General features: G+C 42.6%; 1 protein-coding gene across 4 annotated transcripts in view; it reads left to right on the forward strand.

Moving 5' to 3' along the window:
* LOC104059241 (cystathionine beta-synthase-like protein) overlaps window positions 1-21,886 on the forward strand; it is a 31,449-nt gene extending 9,563 nt beyond the window's left edge. For 3 of the 4 annotated variants that reach the window (XM_054076135.1, XM_054076146.1, XM_054076140.1), the window contains exons 6-18: window positions 2,377-2,456; window positions 3,693-3,827; window positions 4,386-4,455; window positions 6,776-6,867; window positions 7,724-7,849; window positions 8,635-8,719; window positions 8,914-9,019; window positions 9,811-9,885; window positions 10,718-10,852; window positions 11,752-11,860; window positions 12,994-13,023; window positions 15,579-15,663; window positions 17,248-21,886. In XM_054076135.1, the coding sequence (XP_053932110.1) occupies window positions 2,377-2,456; window positions 3,693-3,827; window positions 4,386-4,455; window positions 6,776-6,867; window positions 7,724-7,849; window positions 8,635-8,719; window positions 8,914-9,019; window positions 9,811-9,885; window positions 10,718-10,852; window positions 11,752-11,860; window positions 12,994-13,023; window positions 15,579-15,663; window positions 17,248-17,357 (1,238 nt within the window). In that variant the 3' untranslated portion in view covers window positions 17,358-21,886. The remainder of the gene's footprint in view (window positions 1-2,376; window positions 2,457-3,692; window positions 3,828-4,385; window positions 4,456-6,775; window positions 6,868-7,723; window positions 7,850-8,634; window positions 8,720-8,913; window positions 9,020-9,810; window positions 9,886-10,717; window positions 10,853-11,751; window positions 11,861-12,993; window positions 13,024-15,578; window positions 15,664-17,247) is intronic. The other variant, XM_054076155.1, reaches the window with a different exon arrangement.
* Window positions 21,887-22,543: the final 657 nt, after the last annotated feature.

The raw sequence follows: 22,543 nt of genomic DNA on the forward strand, positions 1-22,543 counted from the left end.
CTGACTGTAACAGACGGGAAGGAGGTCTGTAAAATTTGCAGAGGCCATTTGCTTTAAAAGGTAAAGGTCTTAGGGGAGATTCCATAGGGTCTTTAGATCCTATTCAGCTATTAGTCTAACTGAAATTACGGGGGGAAAAAAAGGCACTAAAATGCTGGTATGAATCTGGATCTTCTCATGAGTCCCATGATCTCCCTGTTGGGTGAGGTGGACCTGGTTTGTGATACAGCCATTTCTATTTGGGTGCAGTTTAGATGAGGGATGACCTGCATCTCCACACCACTGTCTGCTGACATAGTCCTTTCATATCTCGATTTTCAACAGATTCCACTTGAGTCAGCATCTGTTCGTTGGAGGGCTGGAGGAAGGGACACTCCTACTTCTTGGGCTAGGGCAGGGCATCTGATGATCAGGGCAAACTGGAGTTAACTCTGGGCTCCTGCGTCAGTGCTGGTGTACTTTTGTTAAGCCACTCTACTGGTGTGGAGTAAATGTGCCTGGAATGCTCCCCTGTGAGCTAGTTAAATATAAAATGTACTGCCTCCACTAAGGAGGTTCCTGAGCTGAGATACAAGATACTCTTCTGCCTGATGTGTTCTGGAAGGTGTCTTGTCCCATTCTTAAACTTTTTCCTGGGCACCCACAGTCGTCTTCTTACAGACACAGACCAGGCAGATCTTTCTTTTGTTCTTTTGATCCAGTCCAGCCTTTGTTAATGGAGGAACTGGGATGATAAGCTGATCTGTGAACAGTTCCCCTGCCTTTACCAGAAAACTGGGAAATGATATCTGTTGCTCTTTGCTTAGCAGCTGCTCTGTGGGAAGTGCAGTGCAACTGAAGAACTGAAGCTCTTGCAACTGTGGCTATACCTCTTGCCTATAGTGCTTGGCAGGTAGTGGAAAATATCCATATGTATTGCATTTCTTTGCTATCTGAGGTCATACTACAACATCCTGCTTTGTGGGTCAGTACTTGATAAATGATTCTCCTTGCCACAGAATCCAAAAGATAGAAGGCAGAACTGAAGGAGATGCAGGACAGTTACTTTAGAAAGCTGTCTCTTTTCATGTAAAAGCAAAGATTGGGCAGACAGTAACTTGAGTGATTTGGCTTTTGCTCTAGGATACTGCTTAGAGCTACTGAGTATGTTAAATGCGAGAGCTAATGTGTGTTGTTTTTGTCCTCTCTGTATCTCATTGCTCCCTTGGCCAAAATCCTCTTTTCTGCTGCATTTCCAGGTCATTAGCAGAAAGTACAAATAGTAGAGTTCAGATCTCAAAATGCATTCTTCGTCACAGACCACAAAGGAGAACACTGGATGGCTTCTCTTCAGTCTTTGGCCTTAGTGAGACATTAGCTGTCTTACTACTTTTTTTGCTTGGGCATCCATATTTGTAATATACTGGGAATAGTTTCTGCCCCTGGCCAAACACTTAAACATTATTTGAATTACCTGAGGTGTGAGTTATGCTTCTCTTACAGGAACAATTAAAGATTTTTTTTTTCCACCCATACTCACTGCAGCACAATGTTGAAACAGAGCCAGCTTTGAACAAGCAAGTCTATGTAGATTAAACTGCCTGTGAGACATTGTAGTGGGCTTGTGTTGGTACTGTGCTTGGTACCCAAAACAGCAAGAGAGGTGCTGCAAAGCCTGACCTTAAACACACATCAACTAACTTGATCTGTTTAGCTTATCCAACAGAGAGGTAATTTGATAACAGATGTGAGCTTCTTTTCTACAGGGAAGAGCTTAGCTCTTCAAATAGGCAGACGATGACAAGCTGGAAGACAGATCAGGTGAAGATGCAGGTTTTTGAAGTAGAAATGATGTGTCTGTCTCTAACAGTCAAGGTACTTCGCTGCTGTAGCAAGCTGACAATAGTGCATTAGAACCTCAGTAGCAAACAGCTTTTAATCATGTCTTTTTAGAAAGGACTTAGTTTCAACACATTGCAAACTAAGGATCTAGTGCAGAAGATAGTCAGATGCTCTAATGCTCCTCTGACAGTATCAAAATAATTGCTGGAGTCTTTGGCTTAAAGCTCATTCCTTTCCCAAATTACCTCTGTAAAAATGAAGTGGGTGAGGCAGGAGAAAGGTGATGTGCATGTGGTAAAGCTAGCACTTTGCACATGTCAAGTTTTTCCACCCTTGGCTCAACTTTCTGTTGGCTGTGATTCTCAAAGAACTGGCAGCATCTGTAAATCCAGTTCTCCCCAGTGGCCGGAGATGTTCCCTTTGCCCTCCAGAAATACTGTAGTCAAGACTGCAGTGAAAATCTGATTAAAACCAGGGCATGCTAAAGCTAGCATTGAGGGCTTTGTTCTTTGTTACTCCTCACTGTACGCTCTGCGTGTCTTTGCTTGTTTCCAGGAATTGGGCTGGCCTTGGCTGCAGCAGTGAAGGGTTACCGCTGTATCATTGTGATGCCTGAGAAAATGAGTATGGAGAAGGTTGGATCTCCTTTTATTTTCAAGGATCAAAAAATAAGCACGTTTGCACTTGCAGAGTTCCTGATGCAGATGGGTGTTGTGCCTTTAGCAATGAAGGTGTAGGCTCTTGACCGCCAAGTCATTGACCAGGCAGAACGATGCTAGGAGCCAGTTTCCGGTGCCAAGAGAAATGCAGGCTGGGTAGCCTGGGCAGAACCGTGTTTTCCCCACAGCATTGTCACTTCAAAAAACTGTAATAACTGTTTTAAATACAAACATCAAGGGAACTTGAGATTTATCTAGCATATTGAAATAACTACCTGCCCCTGAGTTCACTGTTCCTCACTGAGTAAGGGAGGATGAAGTAAGGCAATACTGAAGCTTTGAATATTCTGTTCTGCGCTAAGCTGAGCAAGGCCATGAGGGAGCCTGCTGAACTCCTCAGGTTACACTGGCAGGTGCTGACAAGCATCTAGGGGAAGGAAAAGTCAATTGAGTAATGTCCCTTTACATTCACTGTGGAAAGCATGAAATGTCCAACTTACAGAGCAAACCTTGCCCTGTGTTCCACTAGGGCTGTGCTGCACCTGCAGCCAAGAGAAAAGAGATGCTCTGTGTCTCACAGTTGAGGCAGCAATTCTGGCATTCCAGCTGAAAAACAGTGGCACAAATAACAAAGTCCCCTCAGGGCCTATACACATTACTTGCTCTTAGCTGCTCTGGAAGAACAGGTATGATATGGCCTTTGCCATGTGCCGTGCAGCACCAAGGGCCTCCCCTCTGAAGCCAGGTTTGGCTTTAAGGCAGTGTCAAACTTTCTTGTCCTCATAGTAGAGTGGTACATAGGGCCCTGGAGAATCTCCTTTGCTGCCTGCGTCCAAGAAGGAGGAAAATATACATAATTTGCACTTTAACATAAAATACTGGACTGTAGCACTAGGAGTGTGGAGTATATGTGACTGGCATGAGAGAAGATGCTGTTTTGCCTGAATGAGCTTCTCCATGTTGCAATAGTCCCTAAAGTGCTGAAGGCCTGGAGTAGAGACAGGAATTTGATTGACATCTAGCTCTCCAAGTGAGTCTTGGTTGAGACCAGATTACATTGAGAATATGGACCTGTGGCTTAGTGATGCTGTGCAGCTGGGGTGTAGGAGAACTCGTAAGGAAGCTATTGCAGACCAAGTAAATTCTTTCCCCTGCAAGTCTTTGTGCTGGGAGAGTGGGTTTGGGCTTTTCGATCACCTTTATTTGTTACAGGTGGATGTTCTGAGAGCTCTGGGTGCTGAGATTGTGAGGACCCCAACTACTGCCAGATTTGATTCTCCTGAATCTCATGTGGGAGTGGCGTGGAGACTGAAAAATGAAATCCCCAATGCGCATATATTAGACCAGGTAAGTAACAAAGTGTCAGAGGTGCAGACATAGTGTGGGAGGAGGTATTGCAGCTTTTGTCCTTAGTTTCCTTGGTTGACTGTTCAACAGCCTAGGCTGTTGTGTCTCTGGAGGAAAAGATGTCCCGGGTCTGGACCTGTGGCTAAACTGTCACCACCCTGTACGATAGCAAGCTTTTATAGTCACTAGAGGGCAGCAACGACCATATATTTGCAGAAACTGCAAAAAGTGGGTGGCTTTCCACTGAAATTGTCAGCCCTGGATAGAAGAATAGGTGCAAGGGTCGTGATCTTAAAAGAAACTGTTCCACGAACAGGACAGATCTGGACACTGGGGGGTGCTGTCACCATAGAACTACTCTTAAATTAGGTCATTTAGGAAGATTCTGCCTTCCCTTAGGCATTCTGCCTAGGTACAGATATAAGGAAACAGCTAGAAAGAGTACATGTAGCTGTTGTGGAGCTTGGGAGAATGTTTCTTATGTTCTTTAAATGTCTCACAGTGTGAATTTTGTTGTCTTTCTAGCCTACTTAATGGCTTTTCTGTCTTTCAATACAGTACCGCAATGCCAGCAACCCCCTAACACACTATGACACCACAGCTGAAGAGATCCTGCAGCAGTGTGATGGTATGTATGCTTTCCTATTAACCACCTCTTCAGTGAATCCTTAATATTCTCTTATTGTTATGTACTTGAAGAATGGAAACTGAGATGGTTGAGAAATGCATGGAGTTTTGTTATAGCAAATCCCATATGTTGTGCATTATTAGAGAATTACTTTATTTCAATAGTCATAGTAGTATTTTTTTTTCCTCATTAAAGAGGGTGCTTTAGTTTTTAGATTTTTCTGCTTGTGACCAGGTGGAGAAAGCACTGGTGCTTAAGTTATCTTTCTTTTTTTAGAAAAGGCATAGCTAGAGTGGCATGAAAGAACAGAGTTGCTTTCTTACAAATACAGAATCCTATAATCACAATGTCATTTATGTTGGAAAAGATCTTTAAGATCATAGAGTCTGACTGCAAACCTAATACTGCCAAGTTCCGCTAGGCCATGTCACTTAGCACCTTCTCTATGCATGTTTTTAAATGCCTCGGGGGGATGATGACTTACTGTTTCCCTGGGCAGCCTGTGCCAGTGCTGGACAACCATTTCAGTGAAGTAATTTTTCCTAATACTTAGCTTAAACCTCCCCTGATGCAGCTTGGGGTTATTTTCTTTCATCCTATCACTTCTTACTTGGGAGTAAGTAAGTTACCAACACTCACCTCTCTATAACCTCCTTTCAAGTAGTTGTTGAGAGAGGTAAGGTCTCCCCTCAGCCTCCTTTTCTCCACGCTTAACCCCAGTTCCCTCAGTTGATTCTCCTTACACTTGGTCTTTAGACTCTTCACCAGCTTTGTTGCTCTTCTCTGGACATGCTCCAATAGCTCAATGTCTGTCTTTTAGTGAGGGGCCCAAAACAGAATGCAGTATTTGAAGTGTGGCCTCACCATCATAGAGTACAGGGGGACAGTCTTCCCTGTTCCTGCTGGCCGCACTGTTTCTGACACAAACCAGGACGCTGTTGGCCTTCTTGGCCACCTGGGCTGCGCTGCTGGCTGATGTTCAGCTGGCTGTTTACCAGCATGTCCAGGCCCTTTTTCAACAGGCAACTTTTCAGCCACTCTTCCCCAAGCCTGTGGCATTGCATGGGGTTGTTGTGACCCAGGTGCAAGACCTGACACTTAAATATCTTTTACATGCTCAGACCAAATACTCCATTACACTGAAAGCTTCTTCACTTAAGAGTCCTCAGGAGTACAAAGTGCTCTGTATTGCTGTTGTCACCACTATGACCTGTTTACTCTGCAGGGGTTGCTCTTGTGCTAGCCCTAGGCAGCCACATTTGAGTGCCAGAAGTAACTGAGCTGTGGTAGCAGAGAGCTTTAGCAGAGCTAACTTGCCCAGTGGAGGAATTGGTTTGAGAGCTGTTGGAGGCGTTCAGTGTGATGCTGCAGCTGACTATATAGGCACTTGGAGTCTTACAGCTTGCTACTGATCTGCCTGATAAAACAGTACAATTTCTGGTGGGATGCTTTAAGAAAATTGGCTATTAAATTTCTTCTTCCTAAAGTGAGGACTATGTGGGAGGTTCTTCCTCCCCATCTCTCTAAAGCAACTCTAGCTGTTCAGAGGATTTGGCTTGTCTTTCTGTCACAAGCTTTGAGTTAAAATGAGTATACTTTAGCCAACTGCCATCCTAGAAACTGACTCTAGATGAGTTCTAGCTTTAGACTTTGTTTTGTATTAACTTTTCCTCCTAGTCCAGTCACTGTTCAGTTATTACTGAGCATATACCCCTGCTTGGCAGGTTATTAATCTTATGATGGTAAGCATTTGGGTTTTGTGTCATTACACATTGTGGTGTGTGTATTATTTATTAACAAAGCTATCGGATGCACCATGGAAACTGTAGGGAGCGGCAGAGGGATGATCTATTGTATCTGCCCTCACTGAGTGCTTATGACCAAAATAGTATTTTTCATATGAAAATAAGAGTACTTGTGTTGACAGTTGTCTCAGTGGGTATCTAGCCTATGCTTTTAGCACTCATTCAGCAAATTAACGGGCAGCTCATTCGAAGTTAAAGAATGTATTATCTACATCAGCAAATACAGTAACAGGAGAACTACAGGTGTCAGCTGCATGGGCCACCTCCAGCTCTGTCCAAAGTATCACAAACTGGTTCCTTGCCAGGCCACTGGATGGACATTTCAAAACCGTTGTTGAAGCAAATGGGGGTTGAGCAAGGTAGTCTCAAGGTAGGTCTTGTAACACAGCTCTTGAGAAACAAAGAGCCTTATCTTGCTGACATTTTATTAAAGAAATTTCGTACTTAAATGTGTTTTTAATCCATCATTCTGGTGGAGAGTTCACAACTGCCTTCTCTCTCTCACCTTTAAACAGGAAAAATAGACATGCTGGTGGCTACGGCTGGCACAGGAGGTACTATCACTGGCATCTCCAGAAAGCTAAAGGAGAAGTGTCCAGGCTGCAAAGTAAGTGGCAAGTCTAAAGCATTTCTCCTTAGTGGAGTGAACCTCAAACTGCTCCACATGGTATATCCCATTCCTTGCAAGTCTGCCCTGGGTCTTTATGGAAAGTGCTGGGATACTCTCAGTTAGAAGGTAGTTCTGAGCAGCAAAAAAAGTGTTCAGATGATATGAAATCATTGTGCTCTGGTCTCACTGGTAACCAGAGTTCTAGTTTGGCTCAGGAGATGAAAACTGGCCCTATATTCCATTCATCGGATGTTTGAGAAACTTCCTTCTCTGTACTGCAGCCTTCTGTTTCCTCTCCGAGTGTGCCTTCACTAACTTATTTGGAGCTACTGAGGTTTAACTATGTGAAGTTTTCTCTGCGCACACTAACTTGTGTGTCTGCCTGTGTGCTGTGTTAACTTCCTCATGGAAGTTGGTATCGTGTTTGAATACTGAATATTTTCCTATATATGTGGGGAGTGGTAAACAGTAACTTACATTTTGTGCCAAGTGTAAGCAGATATTGGCTATATTGATGCCTGACATGTGAACGAGGACAAGCTTGTCTTGGGGAAACCCTGTCATCTATTTAAAGCAAACAAAACCCATGTAGAACAAGTGGTACCCCTTTACTTAGTGTCCACAGACTGAGGAGACAGGATCCATTACCAAGGGGCTAGAAGTAGTAAAACATTTTGCTCACAGGCGAGACGAATGTTGCCAGGAAGAAATGACTAGGAGACTGGGCTGTTAGTTAGTTGGTCTGACACCAACAGCAGTAATGAGGCCACTCATTTTACTCACGCTCGTGAGTAAAAGCTGTGTTCTCAAAAGCAATGTGTCATGGTAGTCAAAGTGGAAACTGCTTTTCCAGATTATAGGCGTTGATCCTGAAGGCTCCATCCTTGCTACACCAGAAGAACTAAACAAGACTGAAAAGACAATGTATGAAGTGGAAGGAATTGGTTATGATTTTGTCCCCACAGTGTTGGATAGATCTGTAAGTCATGCTTCTTGGTTTACTGCCCTTTGCCCTCTGTTGGGATACAGAAATGAGGTGAAAGGTGGAGGAAAAAAACTTGTGGGAATATTTATTTGAGCTAAAAGGGGGGGGCTAGCAGACAGGACTATTCTTGTTCTTTGCACCAGCAGAAGCAGTCCTTGGAAGGCTTCTGCACTGACCACACAGAATCACCAGGTTGGAAAGGACCCACTGAATCATCGAGTCCAACCATTCCTAACACTCCCTTAAACCTTGTCCCTAAGCACTTCATCCACCCGTTCCTTAAACACCTCCAGGGAAGGCAACTCGACCACCTCCCTGGGCAGCTTTTACAAAGCTAGGTGGAATGGTGTGAACAGATAACATTTTACTAAAACACGACACTTGCTTTTTTATTTAATTAAAAAAAAAACCAAACCACCAAGCAGCAAATAAAAAGAAAAAACCACGAAACCCCAGCCCAGGCTGTGTCCTGAGCAGAGCCCGTGTCTCACTGCAAAGCCCTCCAAGAGGCGAGGGAACCGTGTGCTCTCTGTGGCTGTCTCACAACAGGCGGTTGTTACACTGAGGTTTCAATAACAAGCCTGTTGTGCTAATATGATGGTCTTGCTTTAACCAAAAAAACCCACGCACTTGGCATTTGGAGGGTGTAAACACAGGCACACAGCTCAGTAGGGCATCTGTTACCTCTAAGCACGGGTTGAATTCACACTAGTTGTGTAGCTCTCCTAGCCCTCCTCATTTAAATACACCCTTGTTTCTGTCTTCCTGCCCCTTCCCAGACAGTGGACCAGTGGTACAAGAGCAATGATGAGGACTCATTTGCTTTAGCACGTATGCTGATCCGAGAGGAAGGACTGCTGTGTGGTAAGAGCATGTACAAATCCTTTGGCTTTCTCTGAATAGCATATGGGAGGCTGAAGCCCTGTGCAGGTCAGGAAGACCTCCTTCCACTTCCGAAACTATTTTCCTCACCCTCGCCTTCTCTACTGTTTCTTCCCTTTTGCTCTCTCTCATTTCACTTAGTTTGACAGTTTTGCCTCTTACCTGTGTTTCGGCAGGTGGCAGCTCTGGCAGTGCCATGTCTGTAGCTGTGAAGGCAGCCAAAGAGCTGAAGGAAGGTCAGCGCTGTGTTGTTATCCTCCCTGACTCTGTCAGGAACTACATGTAAGAACCTGCTTGTTTGCTTTCAGGGAGATGGGTGAGGCAGTCCCTCAGACCTCCTTACAGCAGTGGCAAGTTGAATAGGTGTTTCTTATAGCACTCACTTATCAAAGCAAGGAATGTGTTTGGGGCACAACTTCAGAGGTATCTAGAAAGGGTCTGACACGGAGTAGGAAGGAACTTAGCCTTTTGAAAGCTGAGCGCCTCCTGTGTCTGACTTCAGTGTATAACCGTTGCTAGTTAGCATCTTTCACAGCAAAAGACTTGCTTTCATTGATTTATTTATTTGGAACCATTGGTATTATCCCATTCCTGGAAGGGTCCACAGCAGAACACAGCACTACTGTAACAGCAGCCAGTGTTCAGGTGAGCTTACAGATAGAATTGTGAGGGCTTTGGGCTGTGCTGAGAAGTTTGTCTTGTACCGCATTGAAATATATCCCAAAACATGATGATTTTAGCCGTGTTTCCTGACTTCTGTTGCATTCAACACACTACAGGACGACTAGAAACTGCAGACAGAACTTGTCTGAGTACAAGTTGGCATTTCTCCATTCCAGACTGTCTCTATTGTGTTGCACGGTACTGATGTAATTAAAATTGTTTCCTATGATGTTTATTTTTCTTCTCAGTGTCTGTGGCTGGTAAGCTTGGGTGGCAAATGGGAGTGTATTTTCAATTAAACTTTAGTTGTTAGTGGTAGTAAGCTGGAAACAGTTGCTTCTATGTGCTGTTAGGCTTGCAGTCAGATGTTCAGCCTGCTAATGAGGTTACCACTTCCTGATGCTTTCCAGGTCCAAGTTCTTGAGTGACAAATGGATGATTCAGAAAGGGTTCATGAAAGAAGAATACCTTGTCAAAAAACCTTGGTAAGCATGTCAGATCCATTTGGATTTTCACGAGACTATTCAATTGACTTTATGGCAGTTGTTAATTTAAAGGTCACTTCAATTTACATTGCTTCCTTTGATTTAGCTAATCTTTCATGCTATTGTGGTGATTAATAGCTGCAGTTATAAATCAAATTTGATTACATGAGTTAACTTCCTTTGAGTGGAATAGCAGCAGAAGAAAGCTTGGTAATGAGGGATGGTAGTGGAGTCACCATCCCTGGAGGTATTTAAAAGACGGGTAGACGTGCTCAGGGACATGGTTTAGTGGCAGATACGAATGGTTGGACTCTGTCATCCAAGAGGTCTTTTCCAACATGGTGATTCTATGATTCTACGACTTTTTTTTTTTTTTTTTTTTAAATTAGAAGGATTATGAAATTAAAAAGTAGTATACAGAGAATTCTTCTGAAATCAGTTCTTAAGTGCAAAGCACTGCATGTCTGCATAAGTGGAGGGGACTCTTCCTTAAATTGCTGCCTTTAATGGCTGGCTCTTTGAGTTGGAGCACAAAGTTCTCTAAGATATAAATAATAAAACTAGGGAGATGAGTAGTCTTCACTAACCGTCTGTGATCCTGGAAAGTAAATGAGGAATAGGGTTTCATTCTTAAAGCCTTCTCACACTTCAGTGACTTTCTGCTGTTGGGGAGAGAACTTGAAAGCCTTGGAGCTTTACTGATTCTGGACTGAATCCTGACTCATCCTGCAGCCTTTTGTTATTCCCATAGTGTTGAAGGCCATTGTACATTAGCAACTGTTTTCATTCTTTCTGTGAAACCTGCATGGACTTGGTTTTTTTTCATCCCTAGGTGGTGGAACATCAGTGTTCAGGAACTAAGCCTCTCTGCCCCTCTGACTGTGCTTCCATCTGTTACCTGTGCAAAGACTGTTGAAATTCTCCGGGAGAAGGGATTCGACCAGGTACCAGTTGTTGATGAATCTGGGTATGTCCACATATATCACTATTCATCCAAATGTATCACTGCCTTCACCAGATCTCAAGGGATGTCTTTTAAATGCTTTTTAGAAGTATAATATCTTCTTGCTCATCATTCTTCCATTATAGTAACACAGTTCAGGAATGTTATCTTAAACACAGCCATGCTTGACTTAATCTGTTGTTATGCCAGGACTGCCCTGCCCTTTGCATAACAAGCTTCTAATGATTATTCTGTGTCTCTGCTGAATATTTTTTTTAATAATGGCTATTTAACTTAAAGCAAAAATTTAAAATAAAAAACCCCAAACCTAACCATCTCTGCCATTGCTTTCACCCACTTTTTTCAGAATACTGCGTTGTAGTGCAATGTTGTAGTGACCTCTATAAACTAGGGTGTCAGCAACAAGCTGGTATGTGATATGTCCTTGTAGGTCTCCTGTAGGACAGGCTGGAGAGTTGTTCAGTTACTCTCCAGTTATTGTTGACTCAAGGGATCAATTGTTGCAGGTCCTTGCAACATCCTTGCAGGGAGAAGAGGAGTGAGGCAAGCATGTCTCTGGCCCCGTCACATCTTTCGGAAGGAGAGATGAGGGCAAAAACTAATGCAGGTGTGCTTTTTAAAAGCTCACTGAGATTCAGAGAAGTTCTCCAGTTGCAAGAACTAGAGATACCAAGAGCATGATGCTCAAAAGGGCCAGGCACTCACAGCACCTGCTGATTCTGTGTGAGTCTACAGAATTTGAGGACTGGGTTCTTGCAGAGATAGAGAATCCAAGTATACCATCAATGATGCTTTATTCCATGAAGCAGTTGAACCGCTGGCTGAGAGTGGCTGCCTTTGTCTAAAAGAACGTCTGAGGGTTCTGTGTTGTTTAGTCCTATCTTCTCTCCTTTCTTCCCCAGGGTGATTTTGGGAATGGTTACCCTGGGTAACATGCTTTCTTCACTGCTTGCTGGAAAAGTTCAGCCTTCTGATGAGGTCAGGAAAGTAATCTACAAACAATTTAAACAGGTAAGCAGGTATAATCTACAATTCCTAATTTTCTGGTTTAAAGTACTACCGTAGGTATCCTAACGCTGCATGGCATCAGGCTGGGTGAGGTTTACCTGGGACCATGAAGAGCAGCAGCTGTTGAACAGGGAACATAGAATCGTAGAATGTCATGAGCTGGAAGAGCTCCACAAGGATCATTGAGTCCAACTTCTGTCCCTGCGTAGGATGCTGTGTGTCTGAGGGTGTTGTCCAAATGCTTCTGGAATATTGGCAGGTTTGGCACTGACTGCTTCCCTAGGGAGCTGTTCCAGTGCTCCACCACCCTCTCGGGGAAGAACCTTTTTCTAATACCCAACCTAAACCTCCCCTGGCACATCTTCCTGCTGTTCCCTCAAGTCGTATCATTCCTTACCAGAGAGAAGAGATCAGTGCCTGCTCCTTCTGCTCCTGTTGCAAGGAAGCTGTAGACTATGAGGTCTCCCTTCAGTCTCCTTCAGGCTGAAGTGACATTAGCTGCTCCTCATACGGCTTCCCCTAAATTCTGTCTTGGGTCACTCAGTAGCACCCAGGTTTGTTTTGTAGCTCTGTATTGTGCTGTTCCATTACTTCAACAAGCTTTTTTCTACCATTTTTTCTTTTTATCCTTCTCCAAAACCCAAGCACAAACTTGAGCACTGTGGCTCTCCAGGGAAGAGAGGAGATGTTGAAACAGCTCTTCTAAATTTCTGCCTTGGCTGGAAACAAGCAACTGTTTGCCTTTTGTATCAGATGCCTTCCTGAAACAGGGAGATAGTTGCTGAAAGCTGATATTGCCAAGATAGGTGAATTTTAACGTTGGCCAGTTTCACCTGTCCATCCGATGTGGTGTGCCAAGGTACCACATCTTCCCAGCTGTATGGGTGCTCTTCTAAAATGAGTTGTTGCTGTTGCTTTGCTTCACTTGCAGAAGAAGTATTTTGTTTTTAACGTAGAATACTTGACTTAGCTTTCATCATTCTGTTAATTTCAGCACTGTCTCGTGGGAGATGAGGTGCCGTATTCCAGAAGTATGTGTAATGCTTCCATGCAACCTATAGACTACCAAGTCCTTGAGGTTGAGAAAGGATGCTAATTTTTTATAGACAAATGTAAATATATTTTTTCCTTCCCAGACAGATAATCAAGCATCAGGTGGAGGTGTGGTGCGTAAAAAAACTACTTGGTTCATGTTTTCCCTCACTTGAACACCTTAAGAGTTTCTGGGGCTGGTGGTGTGCAATCATTTCTGTAGCTACACTGGTGTTAGCTGTAGTAGTGAATTCTCTGTGCTTCTGAGGTTGTGGCTTTTTTCCATGGGCAGCTTGGAGTTTCTTGTGCTTCTTCAATGAGGAACAGCTTGACCGTTTCTTTTCTCTTTAGTTCTGACTTTCTTCATGGTGAAGGATAGAAGGGGAGCAAGACAAGTGGTGGTATTGCTAGCACACTTACTAAAAGCATCATTCATTGATTATTTTACATTTTAATTGATGGAGAAACATGGTTAAATGCACATAACCTCAGAACTATTGTGGATTTTGATTTCTTGCCACTTTAGTCAAGCTTATTTAGTTAGTTTACTGGTGAAATTGGGAAAATAAATCATCTGTGTCACTGAAATGACTTAGAATATTCTACAGTTAAGGTGCGTACCACAGCATGCATCAATAAACGGCAGCCTGTGACTACCAAGGCAAAGCTTTTTTTTGGCAACGCAGGAATCTTTCTTTGATATGATCATAACAATTATTTTGTGGTGATCTCTTGGAATGAAAGAGTAATGGTTATAGCTTTTTTATAAGTTGCGAGTAGGATAGCACTCTAGGGCTTTGAAACAGTAGTCACAGGACAACTTGCCAATCCAAACAAGCGCTGCGTGTTAGTGGAGAGGAGGACCATTCTGGTGGAGTCAAATGCTAGATCCAGTGGTTTGGGATCCCTTTTCCCCCTTTTTTCCCCAAAGATCTTTGCATCAACCGCTATAATCTGTTAGGCATAGTGCAGACATGCATTTAGCAGAACTCTTGTCTGCCTTTCCTAGAAAATAGAGGTGGGGCATGGTCTGGTCTCTGGCACTTTCCTGTTACTATTCCTACTGTTGTTTAGCCTCTTCCCTGGTGTAATTTTTAGTTAGTGTCCTAAACTATTTAGCACTTTGCTAAACAACGCAAGGCCTGGTGTCCCCAGCATCCCCAGTGGACCAGAGCCTACTTCTGGGGAAGGAGAGAATTGAGTTGTAAGGCCAAGAGCAGTGCTGTGTCACTTGTGTTTAGAGCCAAACAAGCAGTCCCAGTGCTGTAGTGTCATAGTATGTGCGTAGGCTAATTGCCTTAAAGAATTAGTAGGTTTAAAAAAAAAATGCCTAAATGCAGGAAAACTAATGGGCAAAATTTTTAGGAAACTTGAATGAGAGTAGTGAGACAGGTGAAAACTATAATTCTGTTACATTCCCATTAAGCATTCCAGAACACGTTTATGTCTTCATGGTTCTCCTAGTGCTGCCTATGGACTGCTTGTCCTGGTTATCTTTAGCCCAGCCGGTCCCTGAAAGTTGGCAAGAGGCTCTACCCTACAAAGCTCACTGAAGCTTAAGTTCAAAAGTGAGTTTTTGGACACACATTTGCACAGAAGTGCTTGTCACTGGTGTGCTGACTGATAGTTGACTATGTGGCAGTAGGGCCAGATTTCTCCTGCCTGTTGCTTGACCCACAAGCTTGAGAATTGATGCTTCAGTAGCCACGATAGCCTGCTGGTCCCTTAAACAAGGGCTGCTGGGAATCCTTTTGATGTCTTCAAACTCACAGCATGGAGACCAGAGCTCTGCGTTCCAGTGCAGCCCAACTGTTCATGCTGTGGCATTTGTTCTTCCGTCACAAGCTGAGCTCGCTGCAGGATAAAGGCTTTTTAAATCTGCAGTGCGAGACTTTACTTTGCTGTGAATTCCTTTAATTCCCTTTAATGAAAGTATGTCAGATGATGGCTGCTGCTGTTACCCAAGGAGAGTCACCTGGATAACAGACCTGTTGCTGCTGCTCAATTTTTTTAAATGGGTTTAGGAAGAACAGTTTCATGCATTCTTGCCAATGATTCTAGTTGGTTATTAGTTAGGTGCTTCAGAAGTATCTATATTTCTGCAGAGTCAACAGAGTGCTTTCTTGTTTAGTCCTAGCAAAGGTGAACTTCACTAAAATGAATTCTTAATTCTCAGTTCCTTGATTTGCACCGGAATACAGCATTAGCTGAGCAATCTTCACCCTTGGTTTTGTTTTTGGCTTGTTTGGGCTTTGTTCTTCCCCTACTGCATTTGTAGATTGTCTTCACTTCCGGAATGATTTGCAGCCTGATTTATTCACTTCTTCCCAGTCTTGCTAGAGTAAAATCACCAGTATGATAAGTTTTATGATAACTTCTTCTGTTAGACACGTGGAACACTTGACCTTCTTCCATCTTTAATGTTTTTCAAATACTCATTATGTTCCATATATACATTATGTTTTCAGAATCAGAATGGATAACTTCATGTCGTGCTTCAATTTTTTGTTCTGTTTTCTTGGAAATTGGAAACAAAACTGATCTTTTAAGTTGGCCTTGATTGTTAGCATTTTACAATACTTCACATGGGAGCAGTATATGAATGCTGATGTGTTGTTTTTGATACTGCACAAAGTATATGGGGATTATCAATCACTACGCATTTTAAGTTTTGTAACTCTCTCCTCAGATTAACCTGAAAGACAACTTGGGGAAACTCTCTCATATCCTGGAAATAGACCACTTTGCTCTAGTGGTTCACGAACAAATTCAGTGTGAGTATGATGTGCCTTGTAAGGTGTAATCTTTGAGTGGTAACAAGAAGCAAATACAAGTGTGAGTGTGTAAACAAGTTCTGAAGAAGCTGTATCCTCTTTCTGTGCCTGTAACTATATGCTACTAACACTTGGACACTGGCACTAATTCTTGTGGAGTCAATGTTAAATCCATTAATAACTTCACATACTGTAAAGTATCTCCTTTTGGAGCAAGTTACTGCTCAGAACTAAGAGCCTGAGCCTAGGCCACGGTGCAGTGGCTTTGTTAGTAGCACTGAGCCAGTGAATAAGCCCCAGCAGTGCAAGTGATCATGGGCTTCTTCCTACTTCTGTTATACAACTTCTTGCAGTTCCATCGCAGTGAGCATTCCATGTTACTGCACTTTTTTGCCTTTCTAAAGCAAACCTTTATTGCAACTTCATAAAGATCAGTAAGATGGAGATGTCAACACTGGCATCACTGTCTCAAGACAGCTTAATATTTCTTTCTACTGTTTGTTTTGTTTAAACTAGCTTACTTCCCTTCACTTGATGTTTTTCCTCCAAACTACTGCTCTTTGTCTTCTCAAAACTCTTTACACTGCCTTTTTTTATGAACTTACATATATATTCCTTATAGCATGTTACTCACAAAATTACAAACACTGAGAAATTAAGCTAAAAATAATATTAAGACTCACCAGATAAATTTATCTGACATCTCTCTCAATTATAACTGTAAATGAAGAATGGTCATCAAATTTGGGCTGATTCCTGATAATCACCATAAGGATGTGCTCTTGACTCAGTGCTGACTGTTTATAAACCTAGAATCTCACTGGAAGCTTGCAGTGGAACAAAGATTGAGTAAATCAGAAGTCCAGGACAATCCAGCTGGCTGAACAAACTGAATATATAAATAGCCTAAACATCTCAATAGAGGCAGACTTTAGGAATAAGCCCATAGATAGAGGGCTATAGGTCACTTGGCCACTTGGTTCCCAGGTCAAAGGCTTATGCTTACAATGAAAAATCACCTGAACTTGTGCTCTCAATGCAGCAATCATTAGATGGTGGCTAAGGGTTTTTTTTCGATATAAATGGGAAAATGTTGTATTGTGATTTTTGTACTAATTCTGTATTTGGCAGGGATGTAGGACAATGGTATTGTTGCATCTCCTCCTCTAGTGGCCCCTGGTTCAAACAGGATAATATCACTTTGTAGTGGTTTCAGGTAGAGCCACAGAAAATAATGTACGAGGAAAACGCTATATAACTGAGGATTTGGTCTGAATTTTCATGTCAAGAAAACCTCTGAAGTACTTTTATCCTTCCTTCCATAATGTTTCAGTTCTTATATCCCTTTTGTTGAGAAAATGAAAATCCTTGCCTCTTCCTGCATGACTGTTAGTCAAGATGCTATTTGGGTTCCTCCTCAATGTACAGGGGTCATCCGTGATAACCAGCTCCACTAATGGGCCCTGACACGTGGAGCTGGGCTGGTTTGGCACTTGCCTTTGCAAACCGTGCCATTAAAACCAAGTGGGATGGTATGATTTTTGTGCTTCCTAAAGACAGAATGCCTTCTTTATTTCTGTGTAGATCATTCTGACGGTTCCTCCAGCAAGCGGCAAATGGTGTTTGGCATCGTTACGGCCATTGACCTCCTTAACTTTGTGACTGCAAGAGAAAGGGAAAGAAAGTCCAACTGAAGTACCGTAGTGATGCGGAGCCTCTTCAAAAACATTTTGCAATCTCCAACAAAGAATCAGGTTTATTTCTTATACAGAATGATCTGTTCTTGGGGTGTTTGTTGTTTGGTTTTTTTTTCAAATTCTCAGAATAAGCAGTTAGCTATCCTAGTGTCAGTTATTCAGCCGGTGCATTTTGCTCTGTTGCACAGCTTCTGGGGAATTGTTTCTTAATCAGTCTACACAATTTTTCTTATCAAGACCATTTTATTTTTTTACCTATATATATATATGTAAAAATATTGCCTAAATTAACTGGTATATTCCTTACTTGTAATGTCTAAAGTCTAGCCTTACAAAACATTGTCTCAGATTCATAAAATGTGCTGAAATAAAGAGTTACTGAAGCAGAGGCCCAAGAGCTCTGGGAAGTTTTGGATTTTTTTTTTTTTTTTTGTGCAAGAGTGGTTAGGTAATACCTGTGTGGAAACAAAAATGGGACTGGAGCGTGGAGGGAAGAAAAGGGGTTTTCCCTTTTGGTGACAGTGCAAAACAAGAGGAAATCCTGAGGGCTGGAGTTAAGGCTTGTTTCGTCTCTGAGGAAAACCTTACTTGAGTGGAAGCCTGACAGTGAAGTAAGAAACTGGTGACTATGGTACACTAGCTTTTACTGTGGAGACAGACCTTTCTTTTTTTCTGATTGTACCCTGATAACTAAGCACAAGTGAAAAGAGTAAAAAAAAAAAAAGGTGAAAAAGAAGGAAAAAAGGTAAAATCAAGCCTCTTGCCTGAAGGTTTTTGAAAATCACGCTGTTTTGTCTGGTACCTTCCCCTCGCTTCCTTATGTTGTTTTTTATCTTAAAGTGCTCCTTTTTATGCCTGTTTTAGAAGAGCTAAGGGTTATCTGTCAAGAGCTGTAACCTCTTTCAAGCCCTGTTCAAGTGCTGCTCTGCTGTATTGCCTTATTCCAGAAGAAAAAACTCCACTATTAATTGAATTGACTATAGCCAAGCCTTGGGAGTAATCGGCAAACACAGTCTGGGCTGGTACTGTTGGGTACAATGGGCACTTGGTATGTGCAGCTATGCTGTTTCACTGCTTCTGTAAATCTGGATTGTTCTGTAATGTTTGGCTTGTGTGACTGTGGCACAGCTGGGCACTAGAAGCCCCGCCCCTATGCTGCTGTGCTTAGGCTATCCACGGCTCTTAGTGGTAATTAGTGGAAACACCCTGTTGTTACAGGAGAAAAGTAGCTGTTCTGCAGAAAGACTGCTCTAATAGTCTTCTGACTGGCTTGTGCCAAGAATAAAGTTTTTGATCAGCAAGAGTGACACTTTTTTTAGCTTGTCTCTCCTCTGAAGTAAAAAAAATACTGTTTAGAATCATAGAATCACTAGGTTGGAAGGGACCCACTGGGTCATCGAATCCAACCATTCCTAACACTCCCTAAACCATGCCCCTCAGCACCTCGTCCACACGTCCTTTAAACACCTCCAGGGAAGGTGACTCAACCACCTCCCTGGGCAGCCTGTTCCAGTGCCCAATGAACCTTTCTGTGAAAAATTTTTTCCTGACATCCAGCCTGAACCTCCCCTGGTGGAGCTTGAGGCCATTCCCCCTTGTCTTGTCCCCTGTCACTTGGGAGAAGAGGCCAGCTCCCTCCTCTCCACAACCTCCTTTCAGGTAGTTGTAGAGAGCAATAAGGTCTCCCCTCAGCCTTCTCTTCTCCAGGCTGAACAACCCCAGTTTATGGCTGGTAGGATAGCAAAGTTGTTTGTTGTGTTGTTTGTTTTTTTTTTTTTAGAAAGAGATTTGAGTCACCTAAGAAAACAAAGGGGTTATTTAAAAATCGTGATTACTACCTCCTATATATAGACCTTACTGGCTTCCCTGTGGCAGTGGAATTTGATGTATGTTTTGGAAGTGTGTGCTCTGAGGAGGAATATGGTGGAAGCCGACCTGTCCCATGTCGGGGCTGAGCAAAGAGCATCAAACAGAACCTTTGCAGTTGTGTGGTGGGTGATGGTGGCCTGGAGGGAGGAGGCAAGAGCTCAAAGCCAAAGAGCTGACACCAGTGATAGTGTCTACCTGTCAGCAGTGTGACTGCCAGGTTTGTTTTCTAGCTGCTTCTCTCTGCCCATAAGTTTGTGAATGTTAATAACTTTGTTGCAATAACAAGTAAACTCAGACTGATTTCTCATAACTTCAATGATGTGCTGAGGAATGCTAAGTTTATTCTGTCCTTGCTCAGTTTATTTCCTTAGACATTGGCTATCCCTTCAGATTAGGTCTATAACTGAAGCAACTTGACCTGTACTTCCCTTAAACTGTGCTTTAACCATTAAATTCATACCCTTCTTTAAGATTTAAGACTGCTTTTTTCCAAGGATTTTGAATAAACTGTGATAGAGTCTAAATATGTACAACTTCAATAATGATTGGTTCTAAAGGATGGTTGATTTTTTAAGTTGTTTTCACCCTTATGCCTTGCAACGATTCATTTCTTGCTGCTGCCTCTCACTGTAGTAGCAATCCGAGCTACTGACTAGTGGAAAGCTGAGCTAGTGCGAGTGTCAAATATGCGTACCTGTGTGTTAAAGGCACTGCTTTCAAATCTGTATTAGCTTTCATAGGCTGAATAGCTTTGTCTCATCCCTGCTGCTTGGCAAAGCCTAATAACTCATCTTTCAAACTGTATTTTTGAGCTACTTTCTTGGGGTCATAAGTAGCTTTGCACAGTTAGAGGTGCAGTCTCTTTCTTAGTACTTTTTACTAAGTAAAAAGTTTCTTAGTGTAGAGGGAGTCTGTGAATGGTCAGTCGTACTCCTTGAGACATTAATATTTCAGCCAAGCTTCTAAACTCCTTTCCCAGTATTTCAAATACTGAAGTCTGATGTATTTTCATGTCTATTTTTAATTCATAGGGAAGGCTGTAAGACTTATTTCTTTGATTACTTATGTTTTCACTGCATCCTTTGATTCCCACACGTGTAAAAACCTATGTACTTCACTAGATGCTACAAATGGAGGTGTTTTCTGCAATCATAGCTGTTGCTGCTGCTATATTTTGATATTACTATTGCTCTTGAAAATTTACTTTGCTTTGGTAATTTTTTTTTTCCCCCCATTTTCCCTCTGCCCTTTGCTGGCAGCAGCAGGGTGGAGGGTGCTTAAGTAGTTGGGTTTTTCCCCTTTTCATGCCTGTAAAACCTTCATGCCCCAGCCTAACTAATTTTGGCAAGAAATTTGCAGAGGGTAGAGGCAGGCTCACAAAATTGCTTTTCACAGCAGCAGTACAAAGAGTTGGGGCAGCAGCAGATTAACGGTTAACTTTACCTGTGACACAGAGAAAAGTGTGAAGATTTTAATGTGGGTTTTTTTTTAAGTTTACTATCCATATGTTTGTAGCATCATGAAAACAAGTAGTATTGCCAACTAAGAAAGGAATGGTTAGAGCTGGCAGGGAGGAGGGGCTGTGTGTCTAAAGCAATCCAAGTGGAAGCTAAAGGATCTAGAGAAATCCTCCTGTGCCACTCTGCCTGTGTGGTTTAAGAGTAGGAGCTGTTTCCTGTTCTGTTCTGGCACAAGGAGGAAAAGGTGGCCACCAACCACTCTTATTCATAATAGCAACCTTGTTTGACCAGAGGAATGGGGAAATGGATGGAGTTGCTGAATGACTTTGCAGAGCTCTCTCCTCCAGTAGGGATGAAGGTAAAAAGAAGAGGACAGGGAATCCTGCAGGGTTGGAGTTCCTCTGATGAAAAAGCTTGTGAGCTTTTTTGTGTGTGTGAGAATGGTTAGTACAGGTAGGGCTGTATTAATGTTCAACTTGTCTCTCTGTTTCAAATACCGTGAGGACCAAGAATGATACTGCGGTTTGTTTGGTCTTTTAGCCTGAAGTTTAAGTCCAGAACTTGAACAGGACTGTGTTTTTCCTGAAATGGGTGCCTGCCTTTTCTATTCACCTGCACTGTTTATACAAGTGCTGACTAAGCCTGAAAACTATTTTGCACATGGATATTTATATCAACTGCTGTTTGTTTGTTATTGTAAGAGAATATCAGTCCTTTTGCTTTAATGTTGGCTCTGCAAAAATACTTGTATTTTTGTACCTGAAGGCAATTATCCAGTAAAATCTTTATACTATTTTGCAAGCAGTTATCAGGCAATAACTTAAAGATCATTTTGAAGTTGTTGCATGCAATATTATTTCCAACTTCTTGCACAAGCTGTGGCTGACTCCAGAACTCTTGTCTAGCTGAGCTTCCTCTAAGCAGCCAGACCAGTCTCCTCTGCCCACCAAGCTCATCACCAATGGTTTCTGAAAACTACTTGCTGTTACGAATTTCACACAACATGCATGCTGTCAGGAGTTGCCTAGCGTTGCCACTGCCTTCCAACAGCCTTTCTTACTGGGTAGTCTCAGCACACTACCATGACAAAGGGAAGACTTCTTGTGCTTTAACGATCTGGGAAAAATCAATACAATGTGCTGTATTTATTGCACAAATGTTCACAAATGTACAATATAAAGAGTTCAATAAAAGCTGTTTGATTGCAGAATGTCTCTGGGTTTTTTAAGGACACTTGAAAGTGTATTAGACTGCAGGTATGGCAGGACTTTTGGTGAGCCAGCCCTGCCTTCTGCTTCTTGTGGCTGGCTTTAATACACTCCTGGCGTTTCTGTACGTGGTAGGAAAAGAAGGATGTAGAGCTAGGTAGGGCTCAGATGCCACTGGTGAAGTTCCTAGAGTGACAGTTGCCTGTGTGGTCAATTGGATAGACATTTCCAAATAAATGCATGGGATATGGGCCACCCTTTGTTGCTGTGAGAAGGAATGTCTTTGGGGAATTACGGTGAAGCTGTAATGTTAAAAAGTAGATGAATTCAAGTGAGGTGCCTGGGTGGTGGTCTGCGGATAAGGATCGGCTGGTAGAAACCGAAGTGGTTGGTTGTGTTATTTCATGGCTATGCATCTGCGCTGCTACTCAGCATTGTGACTGATTGCTCGAGTTAAACCAGGGTGAAGGTGGTTAATATCTGCTAGACAAACAAGTAAACCCCTCATCCTTGGGTGTTTTTGTTTTTTGGGTCCCTATTTCCTTAGATGGGACAGCCCTTGCTCAGCCCTGTCCAAACAGCTCAAGACACTGTCAGCCAGTATCACTGGGACATTGTTCCATCTTGCAAACACACGGGGGAAGGC

This window comes from Cuculus canorus, chromosome 1, assembly GCF_017976375.1.
Source record: "Cuculus canorus isolate bCucCan1 chromosome 1, bCucCan1.pri, whole genome shotgun sequence".
In the NCBI taxonomy this organism is placed as follows: domain Eukaryota; kingdom Metazoa; phylum Chordata; class Aves; order Cuculiformes; family Cuculidae; genus Cuculus; species Cuculus canorus.